At 47.8% G+C, this 15,532-nt stretch overlaps 2 protein-coding genes across 2 annotated transcripts in view; one reads left to right on the top strand and one right to left on the bottom strand.

Annotated features, from left to right (window-relative positions):
- Window positions 1-15,532, top strand: part of LOC135394650 (sodium-dependent dopamine transporter-like) — an 89,916-nt gene that overhangs the window by 15,061 nt on the left and 59,323 nt on the right. The window lies entirely within an intron of this gene.
- Window positions 5,350-11,961, bottom strand: LOC135394649 (endothelin-converting enzyme-like 1). Its single transcript, XM_064625492.1, has 4 exons — window positions 11,744-11,961; window positions 11,143-11,548; window positions 8,961-9,226; window positions 5,350-6,775 (listed from the first exon to the last, which is right to left on the bottom strand). The coding sequence occupies exons 1-4, from the start codon at window positions 11,756-11,758 to the stop codon at window positions 5,390-5,392; spliced, it is 2,073 nt and encodes a 690-aa protein (XP_064481562.1). The 5' UTR covers window positions 11,759-11,961; the 3' UTR covers window positions 5,350-5,389.

Raw genomic sequence — 15,532 nt, 5'->3', positions numbered from 1 at the left:
TGCAAAAATGCTTGCTTTTTCATTCTTCAAACGTGGGGTTATATAAACTGGGTTATAAACTGGGGTTATATATGAATACATTGCTAGTATTACTCGTGTAATACCCGTAAGTATTAATATTATGCATCAAAATACCTCAAAATCAAATTATTATGTAATAGTATTATAATACTGATTTCGGGGAAGAATTATGTTCGCATTATAATGCAAAGTATGAGTAGCTTATTACTGCCCACTCCAGGTGGCGCATAGATGCAGGCGCGAAGTCTGTTGCCCACGAATAGCCGGCGTTCGAACTGCAAGATGGCTAGTCTTCTGCCAATAGCGATATTTGTTGGCCCCAGAGACACAGATATATCTTTAGGGAGAGAAGCCTCATATAAACGTGCCCATAGTGGCTCTTGTCCAGGCCACTACAGCGACACCTGCAGTTGGACACGCCAACGTTGTACTCGGCGAGAAACGAATATGGGTTCTGTGGGTGTGACGCAGTCCCGGTGTTTCGCAAAAACTTTTGAACACATCGCTGGTCACGGCTGAAATTGTGTCTGAGGTGCCCCGCACAAGGCCACAACTCTTGACGCTAAGTTAAGGAACGCGGCGGCATAGCGTCGTGCTAGGTGATGTTCCGCCACAAAAGACCTTTATTAAAACATTAAAACATCGTGAAAAGTGCGGCTGCGTGCTTTGAGAGCCTACGATGTCCCCCACGGGAGATAGCTTCACGGGCTATTTTTTCTCCTCCAGGCACATATTTGGATTGGATTAGATTGGATTTTCAGTTGGATATTGACAATTCAAGAGACGCGCGGTGTTTAGTGGAGTTGATGATGGCGTCAGCGTCGGACACTTATGTGGTGTGCGTAGTTTGTCGCAGAATGACCTCTAATGAATTTCGGTTGCACTGGCTGAAGTCATATAACAAGCTGCCTTATAAGACACACTCAGCAATACATATGCTGGCAGCACATCACATGGTGCCGCAAGTTTCGATAACTTTCCGAACAGATGCGGTGATTCCAGTAAGTCTCCTCCTTACCCTGTACGCAGAGCGACAGCATGCGGCAGACGCCGACTACCGTTTTTCTTGAAGGACAGCGTACCTAAGCGCCATGCCATGCACACTTTGAAAACTGGACCAGCTGGACACTTTTAAAACTTTCTCATGACTTTATCCTCGCCAGCGCAGTAGGTGGTGACGATGGTGGAACTGCTTATCGAAGTCGTCCACGCTCAGGCGGTTGTGATGCAAAACTATCGATAGTGTAAAAGCTATCGATTGTTCACTATCGATGGTACTATCGATAGTGTTGAAAAACTCTGGATAGTTTTACGATAATTGACTATCGACAGTACTGTTCTTTTGTTTTTCTTTGCTGTCGGTAGCTAGATTTGGTTTTCACTGTCGATCCTTCCGTTTCCATCGTCGCCTTCGCGCTGACACAGTGACAACGAGAACAGAATCACTTGCGACACAGGTTCTTTCCGTTAAACCATAATGTATTAATGAGTCACTGTATGAATGTCACTGCAAGAAACGAAAGAAGATGCACATCATAAAATCGCACGCACTCATGAGGCTGTAGTGCCAGTCAATCCAGTGCAGAGAGTATCACGTGACTTTGTGGTTGGTTAGAGCGGCATGGGAAGGTCGGTGTGTCGGAGGTAGATCTGCTCCGAGTAGTATTGTAAAACTTGTAGAGGTGAAACATCATCTTTTTTTTCTCTCTCTCTCTTTTTTATCTGCTCCCCGATAGGTTTCTTACTATCGATAGTCGAGTAGTTGCTATCGGTGGTTCGATTCTCATAGGACTATCGATATTATTAGGCGGGCAACCTCACGACTATCGCATGGGGTCCGTGTGTCCTGGGCCGACTTCGCAGGAAACCGCGCGCCGACATATGTGTATGTGTTAATTGTAGTAACGGAAGCGCCACAAAAAATTACGGAAGCGCTCGTACTTGGGGATTGAGCAAACGCAGCGACGGCTGTTGTACTGCTTTGCGACACGCTTGCCTGAAATCACCACCCTGTGGTTTATCCCATCTCAAATCTCCAGGTGTTGCAAGATCATTTCTTTCGAGTAATAAATACGTGCAGCATATGACCTTTCTCTAAATACAATGTTGGAACAACATTTCCGAGGGCAACCAAGGAAATGTGGGCTGCACAACTACTGACAGGCGATTCCAGAATAAAGATGCAAAATTTCTGGAAATTTTGAATCCCACGAAGACAAAAAATAAATAAATAAATAAATGAAAACTGTTTTCCCGAAAAATTGCAAGAAATGGAAACAAACATGGAATATGTGCATGGAGGAGAGACAAGTTTTAGAACTGGTCTCAGTTGTTGACCCCGGGTAGCAACGTACTCTCCAGAGTGTAAAATGTTCATGAGTGCTTCCTACAGAATAATAAGAAAGGGCCCAAGCACGGGAATGTAGCCAAAGCTGTCATGTGTGCGATGAAGCAAAGCCTCTTACTACACCATCGCTTCATGCGTAATCGCATACGTACAGGTCCCGATAAAAGTTTACGGAACACCATAGCGACGTATTTCGAGATAAGAGCTACACCCTAGCAGAGAACTGGAGTGGACACACTTACTGAGAGGTGCATGGAATACCCAGTCGCCTGTCTGTAAGTCTACTTGCTCCCGTATCTGCAAGCGTGTCGCTGCGGGGAAGATATACGCCTAACGGTGTTGCGTAAACTTTTGTCGGGATCTGTAGCGCTTGCGACACGGTTTCTGAAATAGAGATGCGAAGCCCCGAAGAAAAAAAACGGAAATTTTGGGGAAAGAACCAGTTCTTTTCGGTTTTTTAACTCGTCTTCGGAAAAATAGCCCAAGTTTCCAGGCGACAAAATTCAAAAATTGTAAATTTTCGTGCCTTTGATGCGTTCCAACTCGCCAACAGTGCCTTAGACGCCTCTAATCCGCCAACCACCACCAACTTAGAGCACCGTCTGGCCGCTCCAAGCGATCGCCACACCATGGCGTTCACATAATGTCGGAGTTCTGGTCGGAGTGAATGGGTTGTTCTAATTACCTATCGCTTGATAGACAGCAGTTTCATGGGATGCTGTGCTCTGCATTTATGCCTAAAGGATGAACACTACTAAAGCTTCTCGCTCATTGTATGCTGTGGTTTGGCCGGCAATGCTTCGACTCCATTTTTTTCCAGCGCGTGCGTGGAACGGAACTTTGCTATCGCACTCAAGTGCAGCATCCCATAGTGTACTCTCGAGGAGTGCCAACACCTTTTACTTCGTCTTCATCATCATACTTCAACATACAACATGCTTCAATCTACTACTACTTCTTCAACTTCTTGCATTTCTGTTGGCGGTGGCTTGGCATAATTATAGTTCACCATATCATATAGTTCATACTGTTACTACCAGCTTGAGTGGCTCAGTGGCTAGAGTGCTGGCCATGTCACGCCGAGACACGGAGGTTGCCGGGTTCGAATCCCCCTGCCGGCTGTGCTGCCTGGGGTTATTCCTGGGTTTTCCTCAGACGCTGTGAGACATATGTCAGCACAGTTTCCTTAAAAGTCGGCCCAGGACGCACATTCCCCCAGGGCGTCAGTCATGATGTTACCCACCTCTGTGAGGCCTACAACGGCGAGCCCTGTCACCTTCCCCACCAGAACCATACTGTTACGTACTACATCGTCGCTTTTCGGCCGGGTGCGAGACGCAGAGGGAGATTAATGGCGGATACGGGTGGCCATTTCATTGCAGCAGCCCGCGCTGGATCACGTGACCATTGCCCCCGAGGGATAGCCTAGGCCATTCTCGTTGGTTCTCGAAAGCACATGACCTCGCCTGCCGTGATGTTCGAGGTACAGCTCGAAGCAGAGTTAACTTGAACGCGCCTCCGACGTGCGGAGCGGGAAGAGAGCCAGCGGAGCCTAGGGGAAGAGCGTTTCGACTGTCGCACTTTCGCTGCGGGGGTGTGCGCCTCGCCACGAGCTGTTGACTCTGCATTGACCTCAGGTGTGGTTATCATCGCGAGGTTTATTTGGGTTTGCGGCGATTATGCAATGCCGTTATCTCAATGATACACGCGAAGGCAACACGCCAGCATACATCTCTGCATAATCGCCGCAAACCCAAATGAACGTCGCGATGATAACAGCTGAAGGTAATATGGAGTGAACAGCTTGTGGCGAGGCGGACACTCGCAGCACAAGTGGTACAGTCGAAACACTTCTCGCATTTCTCCTAAGCGGCACTAGGATGGCTCTTTTCCCGCTCCGCGGGTCGGAGGCGCGTTCAAGTTAACTCTGCTTTAGGCTGTACCTACCGAGCCCAGACAGATACTAGCGGCCGAGATCCCATAGGATCAATTACGAACGGTATACACCATCGGACTTCGATCGTTATTGTAAAGGGGCACGTTATTTTATTCCCCCCATTCCACCAAGCACTGGGGTAGAGTATCGCCTGTTGCGATGAAACTCCCCACCCTCCAAGGCCGAAAATAAAGTTGTTGTTGTTGGTATACACAGACCATAGCGAATACATTGTTGACGCAAAACACGTTATAATACGCAATCATGTTTGTAGAATGAACATGGCGGCATTCATACACATTATAAATACGCAAATGTATTTGGTTTCATTTATTACATGAGGGCTCGAGGACCTTACAGAGACATTACATGGGAGGCGGGTACGACAGCAAATGTACAATACATAGGACACACGTACACATATTGACAGGAACGTGAGAAATGGTACAGCAGGGATCACAGGAGAGAATGTACAGGAGCATGTTACCCATAGCAGCATCTATTAGAGGAATAGTGTTACAAAGTATTAGTTATTCATTCCACCCGCCGCAGGACTGCTCAGACTCCTCAACAGCTTCGCATAATACAAGCCGTCACTGGTCTAGTTTCAGTTTAGTGCGGAGGGGGGGGGGCATTTTCATAGGAAGCGTGTACCGAACATGGCTTCTTGACGTCGAGCATCAATTGTTGCTGAAATGGAATCCAACGTAAAAGGCTGCCAGAGAAACCGTGCACAGCTTGATTTTACCCTTTCTTTTCTTTTCTTTTTTTTTGTGTGTGTGGAATACCACTCTGACGTAAAAGTAGCTCCTCAGCTACGGGTATAGATATGTCGTTTGCGTTATTTGTTGTAACGAGTAAAGTATGTCGCTCATTGTTCGAGAAAGTGGCGTAATAGATAAAGTGATGGGTTGGGGGAAAAAAGAGCGTAGGCCCGGGCAATATGTATTAACCCGTGTCAATATCGTAGCTAGTGCTGTAGCCTGTTGCTCGTACTCGCAAGAAGCGAAGTTTCTCCTCAAGCAAGCGACATCGACTCTTGCGACACCGTGTAGCTGCATTTATTTTAATTGTTACGATGCCCGTTAGTAAAACTCACACAGTGCACGTTCGTCAACAGGACAGTTGAAAGCTTCATAGAAATCCCTTGTTGACTGAGGCATAATATTGCACCGGTGATCGTAGCGCGCATGTGTATATTTCCATACGTTGTAAGCAATGACCTCTTTCCTCACGCAGAATTTGTTGCAACTTGAAACAAAAAATAACTGTTTGTTCGTCAGCCCTGGTACCGGGGACTCGCCATCCAAAGCGTGGCAACCGTCTGCTTTTGCTGCCGCCAAAACCAACTGCAATCCTCCGATATCCGACAGATTTTCGTCTAGCGTGTCCATTGTGTAATTTTTTCTGCCAACCATTCCACGAACATTGTACTTCCTAATAATACATTTCAGCCTTTCGTTGTACGCGTTCTCCCCATCGGGAGTCCACCAGCCTTCGGATGATCCCGTGTAAGTCCTGCGGACGACCTCAGTGCCATGGGCGTGCGACAATTCGTGCCCAGTGATGGTCCCGAGAGCGCCATACATTGCTGCCAGTGAACTCGGTTCTGCTACGGGGATGTTGAACATGATCGATGGCATGTGTACAGTCATCATCGTTTTCCAATATTCAAAGTTCGCTTTGGGTTCTGCATGTTCCCAGTCTGCAGCAAGCATTCTGGGTGGCCCATTGACGACATCTCGCATCCTGGAGGCCTTTAATGCTTTGGCTCTAAACGCGTTGATCATGCTTCTGACGAAGGGTGCTTCAAATTTGGGCAGGAAATCGTAGTACCTGTCCAGGGCCAGAGGGGAACGCAATTGATCCGGAACCCCGAAAATAACCCGTATGTGCTGGAATCTCTCAATGGCAGCAGCTCTTGACGTTGGGTCCAGCCATTTAAAAAAGTTGGGCACCACTTTCAACATCTGGCGGTAGAGATGACGAATGATTTCTTCGCTGTCTTTAGAGACCGCACGTCGAGAAATACGTGCTGCCACAGCGTACGGTGCAAGTCGAGTCATGTACCTCATGCACTTGTTCGGAGTTCTTTCAAACATATCTTGTAAGGTTCTCGATGACGCAGATGCCAAGTAATAGTGAATTATAAAACCGATCCAGTTTAAAACAGCCACAATATCATATGGAGAGCTCATGACCTTGTTAACTACCTTTGCACCAATTGTGTCGCAAAAGTAGACTTCGGTACGCCCACCAATGTGGATCCTCAGGTTTCTGTTGATGGCTGTCAGCCAGGTTCCCAAGCTTATGTTCGGAGTTACCGCCTCGATACTGCTGAACGGAGCGTATGTCGGCTTTGGTGTCCCTCTTAGGCCCAAGTAGTGCCTGACAGTACTGCTCACAAAGTCGACTTCCTCGGCGAAGCGCCTGTTGCCCATGCGCTTTGCAGCCTTGAATAGGTTCAGTTCCTGGTAAGGACAGTCACAGAGTTACACGATTCTCACAATGGGACGACATCTCACGGGAAGAGATGTGAAACAATGGCACTGGCCAAAGTAACAGTGACAGGAGACTGCACTATTCATGGTTACGAAGGCCAGCCAACTTATTTTCGGACTGGGCCTTGCCCTTCACGCGTAGTCTGGAGGCTTTCAAATGTTGATTTCATTCAGTTAAACGGTGCTGCAAGAGCAGTCACTGTTGGCACGAACTTTCTCGTCCAGGGTGCAAAACTCTGCATAGTACTGACGGCCTTCTATATAGATAACAAAAACTTCAGGTAATTTAAGCAAACGTGTTATCCATACAAGCTGCATTTTCTCTGCTCTGCTCTGCATATATGGTGTCGTAAGCATGTAGATTCAATAGAGAATGTTGATCAATGACCGTTAGATAGATATATAGGTGAGAGGTAGGCCGCTACATAGAGACCGTTGATAACGTTACCCTGAAGCTCTGTTGTACCTGCTACAATGTCTAAGTAACGGTATACCGCTACTCACACACAAAAGAGTGGCGCATTAGTAGCGCATCTCTACCAGTTTGAAATCGTAACACGATACCGCTACCACTACCAAATAAAAGTAACGTAAATACTATGCAGCCACTTTTCCGCTACCATACCCCTCTCTAGGCAACGCCTTACCGTACGAGTCTCGTCCCCTTCTAGTCCCAGAGAAAGCATTTACTCCCCATTGTGGTCCCCTGACCACGACATTTACTCCCCGAGACTGCGAACTGTAACTGAACTTCGCAAATGGTCTTCCGGATGCAACAGTCTAAGTAAATATGTACTCTTCGTGAACTGGATGGAATAAGGCTCTATAACTTAGCTAGCTTAGCAACATTCAACTCAGAGGAAAAACATACTTAGACGTTCTTTCTTTTTTTTTGTGTGTGCTAAATTGTGCATCACTGTTGATGGTTTAGTTAAGAGTATTGTCATTCATGCACACGAATTATGTAGTTTGGACTCGTAGAACAGAGCGTGAAATGCAGTGCCCACTCTGTGACATTCATTTAGACTCACGCGTTTACCCCGTAAGAGACCGCAATGCACTTACTCCCCCCAAAAAACTAAAATTATAACTTTTCATAGAGTGCAGATTAGAAACAAGTAAATAAGGCGTTATCAAGACTAAAGCATGAATGATAAAGGTCGGTCATTATCCCATAAAGAAACCTGGACAGGCCCCACTTCTGCGCTACAGTTATTTGTATCTGCAAAGCCATTTGGAAACAGCCCTGGCTACCATGGTATCAACACGAAGGAAATATTCTCGCGAGCACCCTCTAGAGGCGTAACTAACTCCTTATCTGCGATGCACATGAAAGTCAATGATAATATGGTCGCGCTTCTGGTTCTACCTTGCGCTAAACTACCTAACGCCGCGGGGTCAGCAGTGGTCGAGAGGTACCCCCACGGAGCTAGGAAATGGGGCTCTGATGGGCGACACCAGAACCGCAGGGGACAGCCCCCTCACCGAGTAGGAATATTTGTTTTCACGGTAGTCTATTCGTTCCCTGATTTATCGCATCCCTGCTTCACTCTCCGTCGACTTGAGCGGAATAATTTAATATCGCCATCATTGGTAATTGGAATCCACACTCCCAAGCTGCGCAATATATTGGCCCAATATTGGCTGAACATTGGCGACACTGGGCCTATATTAGCCCAGCACTGCCGGTATCCAGCAAATATTGGGCCAATATATTGCGCAGCTTGGGTAAGTTCAAATTCCCGCACAGGAAGACGTATATACGCGCGACGTGTTATTGGCATTACTGAGTTTGAGTATATCGTACGCTATCGCCTTTGCGTACGCAAGAGATTACGTTGTTGGTTCTGCGCAAGGTGCAGTGCATAAACAGAGCTTTCCGCATTGCGCAGAACCACCAGGCTGTCCCTTACGTACGCAAAGGCGAGAACGTACGATATGCTAAGACACACTACTGTCTTGGCGCATGTCTTCTGCTCCTGCCGCAGTCCTTTGCGTCCCGCTGCAGAGACACACTACGACACACAGCTTGCCTCTCTTGCCTCCGTAGAGAAATACGGCACCCCGGTGATTCTGTCTCAAGCTGCACAATATGCGAAGTGCAATTCCTGTCGTGCAGAACATGCGGAAATCGTCTACTAAAAACTCCCCTTACGTAGTTAAATTCATCCGGGATCGTTCTTGCTTCTGCAATGGTATAGATGACGTTGTTTCTATTACGAAGGTCCACAAAGGGTTGAAAGTTGACGAGGAGCGGGATCCCCGCCTTTAAGGAGAGCCACATGAAGACGTACAGGGGATTGGGTAGTGAGGGGTCCTTCTTCGTTATGGGAATGTTCAGTCCGGCCTCTTGCAAGAACTCCGTCACCACGTGCATTTCTTCTTTTCGATGGGAATTCACATTGTAGCACAATTTGAGTCCTGTAATATAGTTTACCTCAGTTGGGTTCGTGTGTTAACCGCTACTAATGAGCACACCAGTAACTATAAGAGGCGAATGTATGGAGAAAATTGTTTAATGAATGCTGCTGTGTCCCACTGTTCGTAAACGCAGTCCCCTGTTGTGAGAATACGAAGTGTGTCTCCACTCTCTACATAAATAACATCACTGAAAAGTTTTCGATTGATATTCGTAAGAATGGGAAACTCACGCCGATGCTGATCTGGCGGGCGGGGGGTCCAGATGTCCCGAACTCCCCCTTAATTTCTGTAGTTACATATGGTTTTAGTTGGGAGTAGGTAGTGCAGTAGGATGCTGCCCAAGGCAGAACCACCTCCCCCTCAGAACAATCTCCCTCACACTAACATACAGATACGGCTAAGTCCAGTTTTGAAGGGCGTTTATTGGCTGGAAAGACAGTGTTGTGTGTCCCTTGGTAACGGATGTCATTCGCAGTCCCGTACTTTAACCAGTGAGAGTTCTGAGGAGTTCGTGTACTGAGACGTATTATGCGGCAATTCGCTGCTGACTAGGGTTGTGCACAGGAGGGCTGTAAATGACTATACTAGGCGAGAGAGTCTGTCCTCCATGTATAAAAGTAAAATTTACACAGTGGAGAAAACGTGTAAGTTGTGGCCAATAAGATGGAGTAGGAAGGACAACACACCTAAGCCTAACAACACCGTTTCGAATACGTTGCGCGTTTCGAATACGTTAAGACAGTTATCATGAACCGGCTTTCTGTAGTCTACGCTTAGTAGAACTAAGCTGGTTTGCTGAGGTGCTTGAGACGACAGCTGTCGACTGATCGCCAGGTGAACTGGAATGGAGTTTCAGTGGTCTTCGACATCTAATGAATTTGTCGGCGCTTTTGGACGTATTAGCTGACCATATCACCCGAACGTAGGTAGTTTTAGTGGATCGTGCGCTATCGTTTTGCAGGCAATACAATAAGACGCTAAGCGTTCGACGTCTGACGGAGCAAAAAGCGCGGCTTCCTTACCGCCAGCTCTCTCCGCGAATGCTCTCGAATGCTCTCGATTCGGAAGTCTGGAAGGTGTCTGCAACTGTATCTCGACTTAGCCAAAATGCAATAGAGTTTCAGTAGACCGTTTTTGCATCTCCGGTACGATACCCGCTGCGCCGTTGGTCCCATAACGCATGCGCGACGCTAGCGGAGCTACGCTAGCGTATCGCCGGTAGGGATATCCTCGAGGAATAGGCCTTTTCAGAAAAGCAAGCGCCTGGGGCACGCAAGGGCTCATGGGAACTTAGAACGCCTTAGAGCATTAGGAGACGGCCAGAGGCGGAGGTAGATGAAGAACAACAACATTCCCGCTGTGCGCAGCAGCAGCGTCAGCCGGGGTAAAGCACAACCGAAGCAGAAGACACAGCAGTGTTCCTCAAAGACTTCCTCTAATTAAAGTCTCCGGTGTACCTGTCTCTAGTCCACGGTGTACGAAAAATTCAACAGTGTCAGTCTCGCGTGTCGCGATAGCGTTTCGGATTATCGTACAGTGTACTGTAACAGGACGTTGCAAAGTGGTTTACTAAAACACACTTTTAGCTGGCAGGACGCTATTAAACGAGGTTTTGGAATATGTTTTCAAATTGAACGAGGTGTAATACGTTGTTGTAATTATTTGATTATTTTGTACTTTCGTTTTTCTTTGCTTCGCGATCGCGAATGTAACGCAGAAATCCAAGTGTGAACAGATGCTAGCCGGGAGGCTGTGTGGGACGCTCCTATACTTTGTGTGCGCCACAACTGCGCGTGCGCTATGGCGGCGGAAACGCCATGAATAGGTTACGCAGGGCTATAGTACGCGATACACTAAAGCCCTCTTGATGATCCAGCGGTATACATTTCGAAAAATAAGTTCAGGAGTACACTTACCGGCTTCAATCTTTTCTTCAGCCGTCACCTGCTTTGGAGGAAACGGGGCAGTCTGAAGCGCCTTTCTCGCCTCACGGATGACGTATTTTTCAGCGAGAGCCAGAGTGCTCAAGACGCCCTCGTGTGTCTTTTCGAAATTTCCGCAGACGTAGTTATAGAAGTCTTTGCAGGGGTCTTGACTTTTGTTCATGGAAGCTGTGAGGGAGGCAAAGTACGACCGCTGCATGCCACTCGAACGTTCTCGTCGGAAACCTCCCAAGATTCGTATAGGTGACGTGTATATCACCACGGTTAGGAACGAAACACAGGCGATGCCGACGAAAATCAAGAGAAAAACAATGCCGCGGTTAGCGAGCATCCAATTGTCAAGCAGGTGGAGGAGCTTGCTTCTGAAAAGCCTAGTTTCCTGCAAGTCAGAGAACCGTTATTCCATGCCTGTACAACAAAATGCTTTGTTTTGCTAATTCATCGCTAGACCTGTTTTATTTTTATTTTTTTCGGTCCAGCATTCCATGCCTGTCTTTCTGACAATACATATATTGCTACTTTGAGTACTGCAATTGCACAGTCTGCTTGAGTGAAAAAGATTGTGGGTACATACCGATGCAGACAGCATCCTAATGCCGGAGCTCTTGATTAGGAATCCACGCAAGCCCAAGATGTTCCAACGTCAGCGGTTTATTCCTTCCGTCTCGTGCTACAGGCCTCTGCCTCGTGCTGGTAAAAAACACGAAGGCACGGGAATGGACCATTTCCATCTACGCGTTGCTCCTGGCGGCGAAATGAAGAAGTAGCACCACGTGGACCTATCTGGCATTTTTTGAGGCCTTAGCGGGATGACATTTGTTTACAATGGTATAGCCTGCTCCTGTGGAAGGACGAAACACGTGGTGCGCCCCAAAAACTACACGAAAATTTGTCAAGGAATATTCATAACATGCCATGGTTTCATGCCAACCATCATGGCTACGCTCGTACAGTTTGACTATGGTGGGCTAGTTTGACGCAACACATTACAGGCATTGCGAGAAGCTTCGAAGCGCATGCACCAACACTGGCAAAGGGAAAGAGGTAGGGGACGGGGAGCATGACGCGTGAGTTCGCCGGTGGTGCTGATGGCGAAAGGGCTCGCCGCTGTCGGCCTCACAAATGTGGGCAACGGGGGAATGGGCGTCCGGGGCCGACTTCTAAGGGAACTGTGCCGACACATGTCTGAAAGCGTCTGAGGAAAACCCAGGAAAAAACCCAGACAGCACAGCCGGCACCGGGATTCGAACCTGGGTACCTCCCAGTATCGACATGGCCAGCACGCTACCCACTCAGCCACGCCAGCCGGTAGCAACCATAACAAACGACAAGCAACAAAATCGATGGCGGCGCCGCCTTGCGAGCGACAAAGAAGCTCTTTCGTGTCTACAAAATCTTGCACCTACTCTCCGTAGATATTTGTCGCTTGTTGCAAGAGATCGTTGCCCGGCGCGTGCCCAAACCCGCTAGATCTGGCGGTATGCAACTCAAGGGAATTATAAATGATAGAGATGTTGGGGCCACAACGTAGCGTGTGCGGCAAATCAATTTTATTAAAACGAAATTTCGAGCTTGTAGGTGGGAAGCAAGCGAACTTTCGAAAGTAAAAGTGGAAGAAGAAAAGAAGACGAAAGCGCGGAAATCGCAGTGCCACCAAGAGCCGGCCCCGTAAAATACATGTATACATAATTTGGAGCGCTATTAATTGATGACTCCATCTGGTTGTGTGGTTTTTCTGAACTAAAATCACTTCACATCGTGAGGTGTCACGTTGGGAAATGCAGATTTCTTTTTCTTTTTTTCCTGAAACGTTGTTTGCCAGCTCGCTTTTGTCGCCGCTCAAATGGGTCGGAAAAGAGGGGCACTAGCACCCGGGACGGCAACAAAATCTGTAGCATGTCGCTTGTTATGGGGAGGGTGTATATGTTTATTAAGAAAAAAAAACACATTACGAGCAAGAAAAAGCTTCACCAAGTCGCATCACAGCGCACAGCATGTTTTCATGTCAACAAACATGGCGGCCGCCGCCAGAAGTGGCTGGGCATGAGCATACGCGTAACCAGCAATGGTCCATCGATATCGATCACCGAAATGACGCTTTACAAACGGTGGTCTCCATACTAGGAATGGCGGCAAGGCGGCCTAAGAGGCAGATGCTGGGTGCCAGGGGTGCAAGTTGGACTTCGGCCTCTGAGAAAAATAATGCTTCTGCTTGTACAAACAAAGCGGTTCTGCGAAACGGAAATCAAGGACATCCGAAATGCCTTACAGGGCGGGCACCTTGGCGTGTTGAGCTCAAGTTTAGAAGATGTAAGTTTACCGAACATAAAACGTGTAGGCACTTTCACACGTACGTTTTTGTCGTTCGTTTGCTCCAAGAATAGAAGCTACGGGCGATTGAGCCCAGTAGGTTCCAATGGGTCCGTTAATACGCTGACGAGAAAAACGTTGGTGTGAAGCAGGCCAAAGGCGGAGTCGATGAGTATAGGGGCCCACCGACGGAGCTGCTAAAGACAGGGGGATGGGCTAGGAGTCGCACCAGGAGCTTGCCACATATCAAGACATGCAACGAAATGGGGAAGTCGCTGAACATCCCACCTCGAAAGGGACAACGTAGACGCCGAATGCTGGTGTGAGCCCGTTACTAATTGCGTAGAGCCGAAAACATAGAGCACGTCGCGCTTATCACAATATGAGTTGGACAACGAGTGAAGCTTGCAGTTGGACTGGTAGTCAAACCCGAACACTGTCTTGAAGATAGGAAGATTCGCGTCGGAGATGCCTGTACTAAACAAAAATAAACAGGTGAAAGATGAAAGTCACTGAAAAGGTTACCCAGCTGTAGGACTCGAACCCCCATCTTCTGGATTCATCAGCCTGATCTCTCTCTACCAATTGAGCTAAGCTAACACGCCTTCCCAGCGACTTCCAGGGTGCGTCATCTAAAGGGACAAACCAGCCACTTTCTCTCACTCATCCTCCTTTCACTCTTACATTTTTACTCACTCACACACACATTCATACGACGGGATCGACGCAGGCAGCAACTGATTAGCTTAGCTCAATTGGTAGAGCCCTGGACCGGCAATCCAGAAGATGTGGGTTCGAGTCCTTCAGTTGGCTAACCTTTTCAGTGACTTTCATCTTTCATCGTTAACTTCTTAGGCAAATTAAGGCTTTGTATGTATTTGTCCCTTCTATGTTGTTCCAGCCTCAGAACATCAGTTCTTTCATGAAAAATAAACAGCTAACGGGTGCACAAAACATATCGCGAAGTACATATAACGGGACCTCTAACGACTAGAAACATACGATGAAGAAATCTATGGGGGGCGCATTGCTGGCATCGCCTGAAGATCGCAGCATCGTAACGCCGCCCGTGCTGGTGCAATGAGCGGCGTTACGATGCTGCGATCTTCAGACGATGCTACAAAGCGCCCCCGTCAGCTCTCAAAACTGCGTCGCGGATAGCACTGCAATTACTGCGTCGCGGATAGCATTGCTGGACGCAGAGAGGTCACGACCTCTCGCTGCGCCAGATAATGTAATCCATCATACTCACTCTGCTTCCGTATTGGCTGTTAAGACTGGCCGCGTGACACTACGCTGCGGCAGAAAGTTCGCTCCCCTACAGATGGCACATGGTCACGCTGCACGCTCTTAATCGCATAGCACGTTCCTAGCCAACCATAATCTCGAATGGTATCATTATCTGTCCAGATTTGTTCAAAACGGGAGGTGCCATTTTTGTGACAATCATGAACTGCATAAGTGTCACAGCACAGGCGTACGACTCCCGTTTTCAACAAATCAAGGGAAAGAACGATGTCATTCCAGATTATGGTTGACAACGAGCGTGCTATGCGGTGAAGTTCACTTTTAAGGCCCCTCTAGTGCACCTCTCATCTGCAGTGCACTTCCGTCTCATCAGTACCGTTCATCCTGCCTATACCTCACCGCCCAACTACAATATTTCCACTTTCTCTCTCTCTCTCTCTCTTTTTTTTTTTTTTTTTTGCTATACTCGTGACCTCGTGACGATGCCCACTCGTGTGTGGCCAGCAACGGCGAGCTATTTCGCCCCCCCCCCCATTTTTAAGAGTGTCGTATTCCTCCCGGCGCGCTGTTGGGTCTCCTTATGTCCAACGGCGTGTGTAGTTGACGGACTAGATCCATTTTCCTTCTTAAGTTGTGAACACGACTATAACAAACCTGGAAGGTGCATTGCCGGGCGATTCACGGAGGCTTCTCTGCCCGACCGGAACAGAGAAAATACTATAAAATTCAGACTAGCAACGGCTCTGTAGGTGGGGGCGAAAGATGACCTAAGTGCGCAGCGAACTGCACGCAAGCCTACGAGCAA

Source organism: Ornithodoros turicata, chromosome 5 (genome assembly GCF_037126465.1).
Source record: "Ornithodoros turicata isolate Travis chromosome 5, ASM3712646v1, whole genome shotgun sequence".
NCBI classification, from domain to species: domain Eukaryota; kingdom Metazoa; phylum Arthropoda; class Arachnida; order Ixodida; family Argasidae; genus Ornithodoros; species Ornithodoros turicata.
Note: the sequence above shows the minus strand (reverse complement) of the source record. Positions and strands in the feature narration are given on the sequence as shown.